The sequence below is a fragment of the Cupressus sempervirens genome, chromosome 7 (assembly GCF_028749045.1).
Source record: "Cupressus sempervirens isolate cs-2001-9-10 chromosome 7, ASM2874904v1, whole genome shotgun sequence".
NCBI lineage: Eukaryota > Viridiplantae > Streptophyta > Pinopsida > Cupressales > Cupressaceae > Cupressus > Cupressus sempervirens.
This window is the reverse complement of record NC_143124.1, coordinates 646,023,671-646,038,277: the sequence shown is the minus strand read 5'-3', so window position 1 is coordinate 646,038,277 and position 14,607 is coordinate 646,023,671. Positions and strand designations below refer to the sequence as shown.

General features: G+C 33.8%; 1 protein-coding gene across 2 annotated transcripts in view; it reads left to right on the top strand.

Annotated features, from left to right (window-relative positions):
• Nucleotides 1–14,607, top strand: part of LOC149548332 (alpha/beta-Hydrolases superfamily protein) — a 180,618-nt gene that overhangs the window by 48,239 nt on the left and 117,772 nt on the right. For both annotated transcript variants that reach the window (XM_089794847.1, XM_089794848.1), the window contains exons 3-5: nucleotides 3,834–3,895; nucleotides 4,507–4,642; nucleotides 4,824–4,896. In XM_089794847.1, the coding sequence (XP_089650973.1) occupies nucleotides 3,834–3,895; nucleotides 4,507–4,642; nucleotides 4,824–4,896 (271 nt within the window). The remainder of the gene's footprint in view (nucleotides 1–3,833; nucleotides 3,896–4,506; nucleotides 4,643–4,823; nucleotides 4,897–14,607) is intronic.

Here is a 14,607-nt window from a genome sequence, read left to right as displayed (position 1 = left end):
ATTATATATTACAATATAAAAATAAGAATAATAATAATATTTTTTGGCAATAAAATATTATTATTATACTATAAATAATAACATATATAATCTATTTAAAATAATTAAATAAGAGTAACAATGAAGGACTAAGTAAGTACAACTAACTATAAGAGAAAATACTCTAGAAACTATGTTACCTTTCTAAATATCATTTAATAACAAATGATAATAGACATAAAATAAATAATCTACTACAAATAAACTCAATCTAGTGAAAAGGTAAGAGATATGTAATAAAGAGATGTGATTCTCTCAAATTAAGATATAAAAGGGGGGATTTGAAAGAGGAAGGAGGAGGAGAACATAGGAGTAAAAGAAGGATTTATGGAAGAGGAACAGAATGCCAATAAAATAAGGGAATTTGTGAAATAGTTGAAATGATGGAAGGATGTAACTCTTTGAAAGGGTTGTAGTTATGAATGGTTGCGATTTTTCAAAAGGGTTGTAATTGTGAAGTGTTGTGACTCTTTGAAAGGGTTATAATTTTGACACCTTGTGACTTTTCAAAGGATTGTGATTATGAAGGGTTGTGACTTTTTAGAAGGACATAGATGACAAATAAAATATGGGAGGACTAGAAAATAATTATATTCAAAGAAAGTTGGATTGCAGAACCATGAGAGTAGGGGAAATAAGGAACTAAATTAATATATATTTTGAGAAGGAATATAGAGAATTAAAATAATACTCATTTTGAGAAGGAATATATAGTGCATAATTAAAGGAAACCAGAGATATGTCTCATTTGATATTTTTATATCAGAAATAAATATGAATCATATGGTAGATAAATTATCCTTCAACAATTGATAATCATACTTGAGATGTTCTCATAGAGACCAATTAAGAACTTGGTAGAGGGAATTTATTAGAACGTCAAGTTTTCTTAAGAGAACTTGCAGAGATTAGAGGCCATGCTTTGTGAATGTCGAGATTCCAAATTGGAAACCAAAGAGAGATTCATAGAGTATTTTTTTCGAGGCAATATATACTGTAGTGGTTAATCATTTGCATATGTTAGAGACAAGAGACTTGGTTAGAGGTGGGATCTCTACCAAGTATATTTTGTTAATGAGTTTACTTATTAATAGAGATCCAAAGGCCTTAAAAGGCTCTCTTAACATGATGGTTGCCTAATTGAAAGTTATTCTCATCTGAGGGTTAGGTAGATTTGAGTAGAGTCTCCTAAGGATTAGGGGGGTTTAGTATGGGAATTAGCACTTAGATTATTTAATAATTATTTATCTTGGTAATTGCTGATAATCGTTTCATACTCTTGTATGTTTATGTTATCTTTTCGATACACCTAAGGATTAGGTGGGTTTAGTATGAGAATTAGCACTTAGATGATTTAATAATTATTTATCTTGTTAATACTTAGATTATTTAATAATTATTTATCTTGTTAATTGCTGATAATTGTTTCATACTCATGTATGTTTATGTTATCTTTTCCATACACCTAAGGATTAGGGGGTTTTAGTATGGGAATTAGCACTTAGATGATTTAATAATTATTTATCTTGTTAGTTGCTAATAATCGTCTCATACTCATGTATGTTTATGATATCTTTTCCATACACTAACAATTGTTACAGGTTTTAAGCATCAAATACTCAAGCCAGGAGAAGGGCCATTACAACTAATTCATCAACTCTTTCTTGTGCAATGCTCTGCAATTGTATGTTAGATCTATCTTTTGTTTCTTGTTGACTAAAATTTTTGTACATCACTGATTACGATCTTACAAAATTGTGACTTTAGGCAATATTTCATGAGATTTCTCTCTCCTGTCATCAATAGGGGAGACTCCCTTCTTACTGTAGGTGGCTTCAATAGGAACTTAATTGAAATTACAAAAAGGATGGTTCTCTTAATCAATTCCTCTTTTTTCAGGAATGATTTCAAAAAGTACCTTATTGCTACGATGATATTGGTGACCTTGAAATTGACGTAAGAACAACACGAGGGGCAGCAGTTTACTTTTAATATTTTGTGAAACAAACTCAGGAATCCAAAGTCTCGTGCAGTTTTCTTGAATGAGACTCAAGCAAAATAACGAGTAAGGCACAAAGTCTCTTTTTGGATCCTCTCAAATTCAATAAAAATACTTACAATTGATGCCTGAAGTCTTCAAATCTAAGTGATTACAGTCACTACTATCTATTACAGTTTGTCCTCTTGTAGGACAAAGTCTTCAAAAGTTCAAATTGACTCTGAATGTAATAGGGCAGCTCAAAGTCTGCACAATTAAATGCAAAGCCCTTTTAAGCGAAGCTCCAAAACTCACAATCAATATCCAAAAAATGTCGTCACATAACACTTTGAATCAACCCAAAGTTTGAAAACAAGTTGTCTCTTTTATTGAAAGCAATTTAGATTTACATCCGAGCACAAAGTCTTAGAGTGCATATACAAATTGGTACAATTTTCTTGCCTTGCCAAAGATGATTATTTACAATGAGCTTTCTCCTTTATATAGGAAAATAGGAGAGAGAAAGGTGGAGGAAAAAGAGGAAATCTTCAAACACCTTGACTTATTCTCTAAGAAACTTCTAACTAACTAATTTGACTTATTCAAATTTGCATGCCCAATGCGATTGCAACTTGATTACATGTTACAACTTTGCATGTGATACTATCACATCCAATTACATCCTATTTTTCCATCACATGTAATATGTCAATTACAAATAATATTCTAAGTGCTTTATAAGACACAAATTCCATTACATCAAGCTTTATTGGGTCTTCATGCTGCTACAAGACGCCCGATGTTTTACGATTGTTGTGCTCAAGTTTGGTGGAAGCATCTCGAACTGCAATATGCACATGCATCTTTGATTCTTCTGTTGAGTGTTCATTGACCTTTTTAGCTTTAAAGCACACTATACTTGTAAGACACATGCTCAAAAGAGAAAAAGAGTCCAGGAGGCTAGGGTTTGTAGCTTCAAAGCTGTTTGCTAGAGGATTAGACTGGGTTAGCTATGGGGTATGTCAATAGCCAAACTTATATAAAAAAAGTATCCAATGGATTGACTATCAACAGCTTCCTGCTTGTTATTTAGATTTATTTATGAATTTACACATCCTTTTGATATCTTGAATGCCTAGACTAGAGTCCAAGTCAATATTTTGGGCTGCTGAGTTGTTTTTTTCAAGGTATGGGTCTAAGAATAAGATTGTTGTTTTTCCAAATACGTGTATTCAATTGTTAATATGTAAATGGCTTTGTATGCACTTGGTGGCAGTATTGCTCATACTTTATGTCTTAGTATGGAGTAAGAGATAAATTAATTAGGATAAATTCTTTTATTTGATTAAGTAAATTATTGTCTTATTCCAGCAGTAATGAGAAGAGAGACAGTGTAATCTAACCCCAAGGGAATTTGTCTGAAATTTATGCGAAGAAGGTGAATAACTTTGTTCTCTTATTTTGTTTTCTACTAGGATACTTGTCAATTCTCCTAGGAATGATAAAATATTAATTTTGTTTTAATGAAAGAATTAATTGTTTTAGAGATAAGATTCTAATTCATGATTAACAGTATCATTGGGACACAATCATCATATTTTCAAAAACAATTCAATTGTTCTTTAGTGGTTTATGATAGTTTTCACTTTTGTGGTCTGTAATTCATGACACCTTTGTATTCAAGCTACTAACAGAATAAGTTGTCTTTTCCTAGCAATAATTGGACCTGTGGCAATTATAAGGTCTACAAGTTTACCCTATTATACACGATTCTCTAAGGAGCCATGTTATAACTTGGAATAATGTGGTTTAACAGATGGAAGAAGATGTTGGCATCTGCTACAGGTGCTGTGGAAGTTGTAACGTTTGACTATCCATGTGAGTGGCTAATATTAGTTATTAAATATATTTAGCTTATTCCAGCATATAGGTGTTTTGAATGCGGTAAAATGTTGGTTTTTTACCCTTTTGTGGATGTTGTGGCACCTCTTTTTTAAAATATTCAATTTTTAAATACTGGTTTACATGTCTCCGGATTCTGGTCTTACTATTAGTGAATGCCATTTAGCATCTCTTACTTATACATACATTTCTTATATACACGTGGCAAACATTCCCAATGTAGGCCTCACCATCTGCACATTTTTTGTAAAGAAAAGGCTACTATCCGTTGGAAGTATTACTTTACCATGGTTCCTTCTATATAACATTATTGTTAAGTGGCAGCAAAAAATAGACAGCTGGTCTAAAATTGGCAAAATAATTTCACAGATTTTTCATTACCGAATGCCAATTACCCTCTCTTACTTTCTGTACAATCTTGATATACTTGTGATAAGCATTACCAGTGTAGGCCTCACATGCTACACAATTTTTTATAGAAAGAGCTACAAAGTATTACTTTGCTATGGTTTTTTTTTATAACCTTATTGCTAATTGGTTGCAATAAATAGATAGCTGTGCCTAAAATAGGTAAAAGACTTTTGCAGATTTTTCAGGAGGAAAACACGGGGCACCTCCCAAGGCAGAAAAATTGGTTGATCCTCATGCAGAGGAAGTGAAGAACGCTGTTGCCAAGCATCCAGGGCATCCACTGATCTTAGTGGGAAAATCAATGGGCTCGAGGTACCAATGATCTTGGCATACAAGTCTTATGTCACTGATAGTTAAAGAAATGTCATCACTTGTGTGTCAAGAAATTCTAATCTTGAATTTATTGCTGCTTAAAATGGCAGATAAAATAGATCTAGGATGCTCAATAAGACACTTTTGTGATATTAATCAATATAGTTTTTTCTAATGTCAGGGTAAGCTGCATGGTAGCCGAAAAAGAAGATATTGATATCTCTGCTGTAGTTTGCTTGGGTTACCCTCTAAAGGTAAGTTGAGTTTATTCAGTTGTATAAGTATCTCATTAAATCATTATCTATAATAGTAATACCATTCTTATATATAGGTATGCTTGTACGTGCATTTAATAATTTTAATTAGTCAAGTTCCAAATGTAAGAGCAGATATATGACTTCCAGCCTGATGAGTTGGCAGATTAAGGCCATAACAGTGATGAAGGAATAGATTCCACAATGGACTGCAGTACCAATTCAACAATTTCAGATCGATAGTGGAAGTTGTATTTGTGTTCTCAATGTGCAATGAAATTTGAATTTTATGTTAAAAGTCTAAAGTCTTCTCTGATAGGAACCCACACATGTAGACCATAGTTTTCATGTCAATTATACATTATTGATATATGATTAGACAATTGATGCTTAAGTAATGTTGTGGCAATTCTAGGATTCCTATGGAGATTTCTAGATAAGGTCAGTTTCAATCTGTTTTCAATCTCCATTGAGTGATTGGGATAACTAAATTTTGACAATATCAGAAGACTAGCAAAAAGAAAGCCATAATAAAGATGCCGAAAATAACAAAGTTGTCAAATATCATTTGCAAATAATGTTAACATGGGAAACAAACAAGTAGAAGTTTCAAACTGAAGGAATGTTCTACATCAAAGCCTATGAAACTTATTCACACTGATTTTCCGTGGGTCCACAAGGACAAAAATCTTACAAGAGTTGAAGATCAAGCACCTTAGATCCTGGTGGTATTGCAAAAAATTGGCTCAGTTTCCTTGTTTCGTGCATGTTGTATGTAAGGTCTGGTATCGCTTCAAAGTTTTCCTGTGTTTTTGATTTAGGGTTCTTTCTCTTGGTGGTAAAGATCTTGCATTATTTTAAGGGTTGCCTTGGAGGTCGACTGTTTTGAACTAAATCCCACGTCTTGCTTCTATTTGTTCATGTCAACAGGTCAAGTGGGTCAAATGCTGGTTAAGCTTCATGTTAGTTGCACAGTCGGAGCTCGGTTTGTGTTTTGGCTCTTAGCAACTGTGAGCTCGCGAGAGGTCTAGATTTTATGTTATCGCAAACTTTTTTATGTTCAAGCTTTTTGTGGTTGCAAGGCTATGAGTCAAGTTGTAAAGGGTTAAACAAAGGTTTTAGTTGTATCATCACAACAGCTAACAGAAAGTTGAATGTTCATGTTGCGAGTGGACAAGGGAAGGACACGTGGCTAATGTAATGGTAAATGTTTCATGTTTTTGCTGCCTAGCAAGGTTTCCTTGGCAAAAAGCTTCTATTGTTGCGAGTGTTTGATAGGATACCACATGGAAAAGGAGAGATATATGAAGGATAAAGTTAGCATTGATCGCAACCTTGCCATGGTTAAGTCTATTAACAACTAGATTCCACGAGGCCGCAATAGGGATATGGTGGTTAAAATTTATTACAATCGCAGGGTCATAGTACTTAATAAAAGTTTTGTCTTGTGGTTGAAAGGATGTATTTAATCATGTGATGGATAAAGGAAACAATGGCTGCAACATTGTGGCGGGTAATGTGTCTTAGCACTTATTGGCTATGAGGTTTCGAGCAGAGCAGTAACTTTTAGTAAAGGATGCTGTCACATGGTCGCCACGGTCAAGCATGTAATGTGAAAGGTGTTGCAAGGCCGTGACTAAAAGTAAAGGGATTGTGGACACAATGATTGCAACCTCGCTGCGGTTTGAAGAGGATGATGGTAGTAGTTGTGGGGATGCATAAAAGGCCTGGCAGTTAGATGCATGATCGCAATAGTTAGTTAGGGTGAGGAGTTTGAAGTCGCAAGTTGGTGAGATGGTGATATTGGCAGCCCAGTTTGGGATTGACTTTTTATCATAAAGGGAGAGGGGTCTTCTTAGGTGGGATTATGACACCTAGTAATATGATGTCGTTTCACTAATTTAAGTTTTCTCAAATGGGATTATGACACCTGGGATTTTAAGTTCATTTATTTAATAACTCATTGGTGATATAAAATGTTAGGGGACTTGAAATTAAAGGAAAAAGCATCATGGAAAATAGGAATTGTGATAAAATAGGGGGAAAACAATCACAAAAAAAAAAAGGAAAAAGAAAAACCCCCACAGAAATAGGAAAAGACAAAAAATGATTTTATTTATCCTACATTGGCAAGGTGAACGAATGGATTCTCTTGAGAACATTATAAAAGATATTGAAGAACTCCTTTTGAGCATGGTGGATGAAATAAAAAGTAGTGAAATATCAGAGAGTTTTCTTCACGGGTTTGTGATGATGAAATTCCTTGTGAATAACAATCTCTTTGCTGTTGGAAGACATAGTCAGGAGGGTCAATTGTGTTATGCATTGAGGCAAAAATGCGATTGTTAAATATTATTAACTTCTTTCTATATAATTTCAGAGGTCAAAGGGAGTTGATTTGAGGAGATTGAAGGCTGAGTTTGTGACCATACCGCTGTACATCCAACTGCCTATGCTATTAATGCTTATAAATACAATTGGATGAGTCTTTGGATTGTGATATTGGTATCAAGATTTAATTGTGTAGTTTTTGAGTCAAACTCATTGACCCATGTTTCATGAGTAGTGATTCACGTGAATCCTCATGAGAATAAATGGAAAAATCAGCACCCATTGGATCTAGGCAATGCTCACAGAGTTGAAGCACCGGGACTTCCTAGAAGGTCATCCATCCTGGTACTACTCCAGCTTGAGCACGCTTACTATGGAGTTTCCTCCATGGCTAAACCCACTTTGCTTGCATCTCCGTTTGCAAAACCTTCCAGTGTTGTGCCTTATTAACCATTCATTAGAAAGCCCCTTAAGTTCATCAATTAATAAGTAGGAAATATTTTCCACAGCAACTCAACAACTACACAGTTAAATCCTGATAGCAATATCACAATTTGACTTTCTGTGGAAAATATCTCCTACTTATCAATTGATGAGCTTAAGGGACTTTCTAATGAATGGTTCAGAATGCACGACACTTGGTGAAGGTTTTGCAAATGGGTTTGCAAGAAGAGTGGGTTTAACCATGGAGGAAACTCTGTAGTTAAGCACGCTTAACCTGGAGTAGTATTGGGATGGGTGACCTCCTGGGAAGTCCCAATGCTTTGCCTCTATGAGCATCACCTAGATCCAATGAGTGCTAAGTGTTCCATTTATTCTCATGAGATATGGGATTCATGTGAATCACCACTCATGAAACATGGGTCAATGAGTTCGACTAAAAAAATTCACAGTTAAATCCTGATAGCAATATCACGATTTGACTTGCTGTGGAAAGTATCTCCTACTTATGAGTCTTTGGATGCCGTACTTATCTGGAAAAGTTCAGAACCAAATTGTACCAGTCGAGTAATTATCAGCAAACTTTATCTGCCAAAAGACATCTACAGAAGGGTTGTACAGGTCTGAAACGACCTTTAAGTGGGTTGTATAATTCTGCAACAGCTTCAAATAATGGCGTACATGCAGATCTGAAATTACTTGGATGATCCCATCTAAGGTTCTATATTGCTGATAATTGTATTAAGTGGGGAAAATAGTGACTGGACAGAAAATCCGGTATGCAAATATACATTGACCTGTCAATATCAACATCAACTGAGAAATCATTGAAAGAATTGTTGCAAGTGTATTTCAGTGTTCATGTTTCAGAACAGAGAATAAATGTTCAAATTGTTACAATACTGCTATAGATAATTTAGAAGTTGCATCATAGACATTTCTTCATTATTGTTGCTCAATGTCTATTTTCAAACAATCATGAACTCAAAAGAAATCAGAGGAAAAAAAGTTGATCAGATTTCCAAAGGAGGCTGTCCATTACAATTTCCAGCTCCATCTCTCAAACCCACCCTAAGAAAAAAGAGTGGAAGTTTAAGGTCTAAGTTGTGAGAAGTAAAGAAAGTGGGAGTTTGAATGATAAAGCCTTAAGGAATTGTACAAATGAATAGATAAATTCAAGCTTCAATGTGAGAAGTGGGATTGCAAAAACATCATTTCTAGCTCCTACTAGCATTTCCGCTCAACCATTTTGTGCATTTCCAGCTTGTTATTGGAATTCTGCCCTAGAAAAAGATGCATTTCCAGCTTGTTATTGGAATTTCGGCCTAGAAAAATATGCATTTCCAGCATTTTATTGGAATTCTGCCCAAGCATTTAATTTAATTTCCAGCTAATGGTAAAAAAAAACTGCCCAGAAAGACCACCATTTCCACCTAAACCTATGGCTTCTGCACAGCAGAACACAAGCAGATGTAAAATCCAAGTTGCAGTGAATGGTGATCAAGAAATCCTGCAATATATATTTATATATGAAAGGGTGTGAAATGTAAAGGTGTGAACATATCTAGGCCAAACTCAGGGAAGTAAATCAAATCAAAATTAAGTGCAATGGAAGCCAACCCCCTCCTTTTTTCAAGCAAATTAATGAGTTCAGATAAGAGGAAGTATCAAGAGCACCATTCCAAATAAATTCAATTCAAATCCAATGCAATTAAAGGTGTATCAGAGCAGAAAGGTGGTGCGAATTCATATTAGAACTTAGTGTTGATGTATAGCATCAGTAGAAGTAATGATGTTATACGAATTCTGTTCATCAGGCATATGCAAAATCAGTACCAGGTTTATCTGATAATATTCATTGATGTTACTTATATATATATATATATATATATATATGTTGTTTAGATGATTGTCTTAACATATGTTTGATGATATTATCGGTAGACAGTATTATGTGCTTATTATCGGCAGACATCATAAAGCATATGCTATCGGTGGTCTTGTATTATGGTACCAATTGCTTATACTAAAGCATTGTGAATATTTTGATTTACTCTAACAAACAGGTTGTTAGTTATGCCTCTGTAGAGGCATGACCCTACTTTGGCCACGTAGAGTCATGACTCTATGGGGCTCATGGCTCTTCACAAACATATAGGTGTATATGCAGATTGTTGAGGACAACAATCAATACATGGCATTATAAGTCCCAGTGATCTGCACTATAATTACAGGATAAATTCTCAACTTTCTCCTCTGCAATCTTCCTTGAAAGACAATCAACATATTCCTCCTACAGTACGTGTTATCAATAGTATTCATTGGAAGATATTCTGCATCTCAGCAATTCAAGAACATTCACCATTTGAAGAACAATTCTGTTCTGCAGTTATTCAAGTAAGAATATCTATCATTATTCATATCTACTGTAATAGTTTTGTCTATCAGAGATCACTAAAATCTAACATGGTATCGGAGCCATTCTGATAAGAAAATCTATTACTTAGAATTAAAATCTAAAGTCTCAGATTTATAAAAGTCAAATCGTATTCTTAAATCAAAATGGTGAATCATGTAAGTCTAGAAGATAGGATTGAGGGTGCATCAAATTTTTCATCATAAAAAAATTCGAGTCATGATAATATTAAGAGAAATGGAATTAGAGGAGTATATAAAAACAAACATATCCATGCCTGAAAATGATCCAGAGAAAGTAACATGGAAAAGACACAATAACAAAGCAATGAAAATTATAATAGATTTTGTAAAAGATAATATTCTTCCATCCATATCTAGTCTGAAGATTGGATTTGAGATGTTCTCTACTATTAGAGATACATTTGAAATCAACAATACTAGTAGATTATTAACCCTAAAACAAGATCTACTATATATAAAGATGAAAAATAGAGAATCTATTACATCCTACTTTCTAAGGATTTCTAAATTAAAAGATCAACTTGCAGCAATGAAAAATTGAGTTGATGATAAAGAACTCAGCATGATAGCATTAAGAGGTCTTCCTCTATATTGGGAAACATTTATTCAAGGATTAAGCGCTTGACCTGAACTTCCTAAATTTGATTACTAAAAAATGAATGCACACAAGAAGAATCAAAATTAGTCTCAAGAGGACTAAATATAAATCAAGAGGGAGATATTCAAGCACTTCATGCAAATTCAAACAAGAAAAGAAAATTCAAACATAATAGAAGGGAAACTGACAAATCATATAAGAAACGTGATTGCTACAATAAATGTTTCAAATGTGAAAAAATTGGTCACTCTTTAGCCCTGAAAAGAAGAGAATTCAAGCAGCCTTAGCAGAAATCAAAGGAGAGGAAGTCGAGAAAGAATAAAAAGAAAACTATGCTTTTTACTTAGCCCTTTCAAGTGAATTAAACTCAAAAAACAACACTTGGATTATAGACAGTGGAGCATCTCGGCACATCACTGGTTTTAGAGACAAATTTGAGACTTTCTCAGAACACTCCTCAGAAGAAGTTACCATTGAATATAACTCTACTCATTCTATCAAAGGCATTGGCTCCTATTCAATTTACCTAAATTTAGGAATTACTCTCCAACTCAAAAATGTTTTATATGTACTTGGAATAAAAAGAAGCCTAGTCTCTATTTTTGGTCTTGCTGATCAAGGATTCAAAATTACTTTACAAGAGGACAAAGTTCTATCTTGGCCAAAGAACTCTAATATCAAGAAAGCCATTTCTATCGGATTTAGAGATGAGAGTTTATATAAACTTTGTAATAATCAAAACCTAGCTCTTAGTCATGAAACCTCAAATTCAACCGAAATTTGGCATAAGAGGCCAGGTCACCTTCACTATCATGCATTATCATCCATAGGAAAAATTGTAAAATTTTTACCTAGTTTCAAAATTGATCACTTAGTATTTGTAAATGATGTGCTTTAGGCAAAAACATTAAGCAATCATTTCCTAAAAGTGTTCACAAATCAAAATCCATTCTTGAATTGATTCATATTGACCTTTGTTGTACCTTTTCTTAACGGGTTCCTCTTTTATGTAATTTTTATTGATGATTACTCTAGAAGAACTTGGATCTACTTTTTGAAACAGAAAGAATCAGCTGAAGTATTATCAAAATTCAAAGAATTCAAAGCCCTAGTTGAAAATTAGTCAGGTGAGAAAATAAAAATACTAAGGTTAGACAATGGAGGTGAATACATCTCCGAAAATTTTAAAAACTTTTGCATTGCTTTTGGGATTAAGAGGAAGTTTTCTGTACCATATAATCCTCAACAAAATGGAGTTGCTGAATGTAAAAATAGATCAATTGTTGAATCAGCCAGAGTAATGATGCACGATCAAAACTTTCATACTTCCTTTTGGACTGAAGCATCTAACACTGCAGTCTACATTCAAAATAGATGTCCACACTCAGTATTAGAGAACACTACTTCTGAAGAAGTATTTACGGGCATTAAACCAGATCTAAGTCATCTAAGAATATTTGGATGTCCTGTTTATATCCACATTCTTAAAGTGAAAAGAACAAAACTTGAACGATCCGGAAAGAAGGGGATACACATTGGATACAATGAAACAACCAAAGGCTACAGGGTCTTTATTCCAGGTCAAAGAACAATTGAGATCAGTAGAGATGTGAAATTTGAAGAAGATATCGCCTTTAATATTTCTAGAAACAGTGATGAATCTGTTCCTGAAGTAGATGAAAATCACGAAGCAGAAATTGAGAGGGAGAATGATATTGAACCATCCTCTACCACTACATCTAATCATGAAGATTCTGAAAATGTCAACAATAAAAAGTGGCCACTTTGGGCTAGGAAAATGATAGAAGAAAATCAAGTTGAACCTAATGAAGTGATTCGAGAAAGTAAAAGAACAAGAAATCAATCATGTTATGTTGCATTATTAACTGAACTTATAAAAATAACACTTTCAAAATGTTAAAGAAGCACTTTCAAGTTAGTCTTGGAAAGAAGCAATGATTGAAGAATATAATTCGATACTAAAAAATGATGTATCTTCATGAAAATGTCAACAATAAAAAGTGGCCACTTTGGGCTAGGAAAATGATAGAAGAAAATCAAGTTGAACCTAATGAAGTGATTCGAGAAAGTAAAAGAACAAGAAATCAATCATGTTATGTTGCATTATTAACTGAACTTATAAAAATAGAACTTTCAAAATGTTAAAGAAGCACTTTCAAGTTAGTCTTGGAAAGAAGCAATGATTGAAGAATATAATTCGATACTAAAAAATGATGTATGGGATGTTGTACTGAGGTCTAAAAACAAATTAGTTGTTTCTTCTAAATGGTTGTTTAAAATTAAGCATGCATTTGATGGTAGCATTGAAAAGTACAAAGCCAGATTTGTAGCACGGGGTTTCTCACAGAAAGAAGGCATCGATTATGAAGAAACATTTGCACCAGTTGCTAGATATTCTTTAGTTAGAACCATCTTGGCTATCGCAGCATCCAAAGGATGGAAGGTTCATCAAATGTTTGTCAAAACAACATTCCTAAATGGCAAAATTGAAGAAGTTTATATCGAGCAACCAGAAGGATTCAACACTCATGACAGCAAAACTCATGTTTGTTAATTAAAAAAAGCTCTATATGGTCTCAAATAGGCTCTCAGAGCGTGGTGAAGAACATCTCATAAAGAAATGCAAACAAGAACTCACAACAGAGTTTGAAATGAAAGATTTAGGTTTTCTACACTACTTTCTTGGATTGGAAGTCTGGCAACTGGATAACTACATTTTTCTGAATCAAGGAAAATATATAGTTGATATTTTAACAAAATTTGGAATGATGTAATGTGAACCAGCTTCTACTCCTATGGAAGTCAATGTACACAAGTTTAAGGATGATATGATCAAATCAGAGCCTACAAATTCTACTTACTATAGGCAGATCATTGGATCTTTAATGTATTTGGTGAATACTCGTCCTGACATATGTTATGATACTAACACATTGAGTCGGTTTATGTGCGCACCAAAGAAGATACATCTACATGCAGCTAAATACATTTTGAGATATCTAAAGGGTACTATTGGCATGGGAATCAAATATGATTAAGTCAACATCAAACTTCATGGATATTCTGATTCCGGTTGGGCAAGCAATCCTACTGAACGTAAGAGTACTGGTGTTGCTTCAGTCTAGGATCTAGAATAGTTTCTTGGTTCAACATAAAACAATCTTCAGTTGCATTAAGTTCTATCGAAGTAGAATACATTGCCTCTTCCTTGGGTGCTAGAGAAGCGGTATGGCTATGAAAGTTATTAGTAGATTTGTTCAAAAGACCTTTGAAACACACTGTGATTCGTTGTGATAATCAAAGTTGCATCAAGCTTTCAGTTAATCCAGTTTTCCACAATCGTTCCAAACATATTGAAATTCGTTACCACTACATTAGAGATATGCTGGATCGAGGAATCATTCAATTGGAGTACAATAGTACTAACGAGCAAACAATATATATCTTTACTAAGCCTCTTGCTAAAGTGAAGTGGAAATACTTCAGAGAAAAACTTGGTATGATTAAATTGTAATATTGAATATTGAATTTAAGTTTTTAATTTATGTGAGTTTATGCTTCTATTGTTGTTTAGTCGCATCAGATATGTAATGAAAGGTCACGAGCTTTCATGGACATATATATTCAGAAGGTAATCATTTGTAATGTGACGATCTTGCAAATGATAGGCTTGTTATCATGGACATCTCTAGATATTGTTTCGGACAATTAGAGATCATAGATAACGAATATATTATGATTACTCTTGATATTGTTTCGGACAATTAGAAATGATAATATATGTTATGATAGTGTTCATAGCATGGTGATTTTAATTATTTGACTAGTCACTGTTTCAAAGTGTTAAGATCAGATAAAGTGTTCAGATATTCTATTCTGAA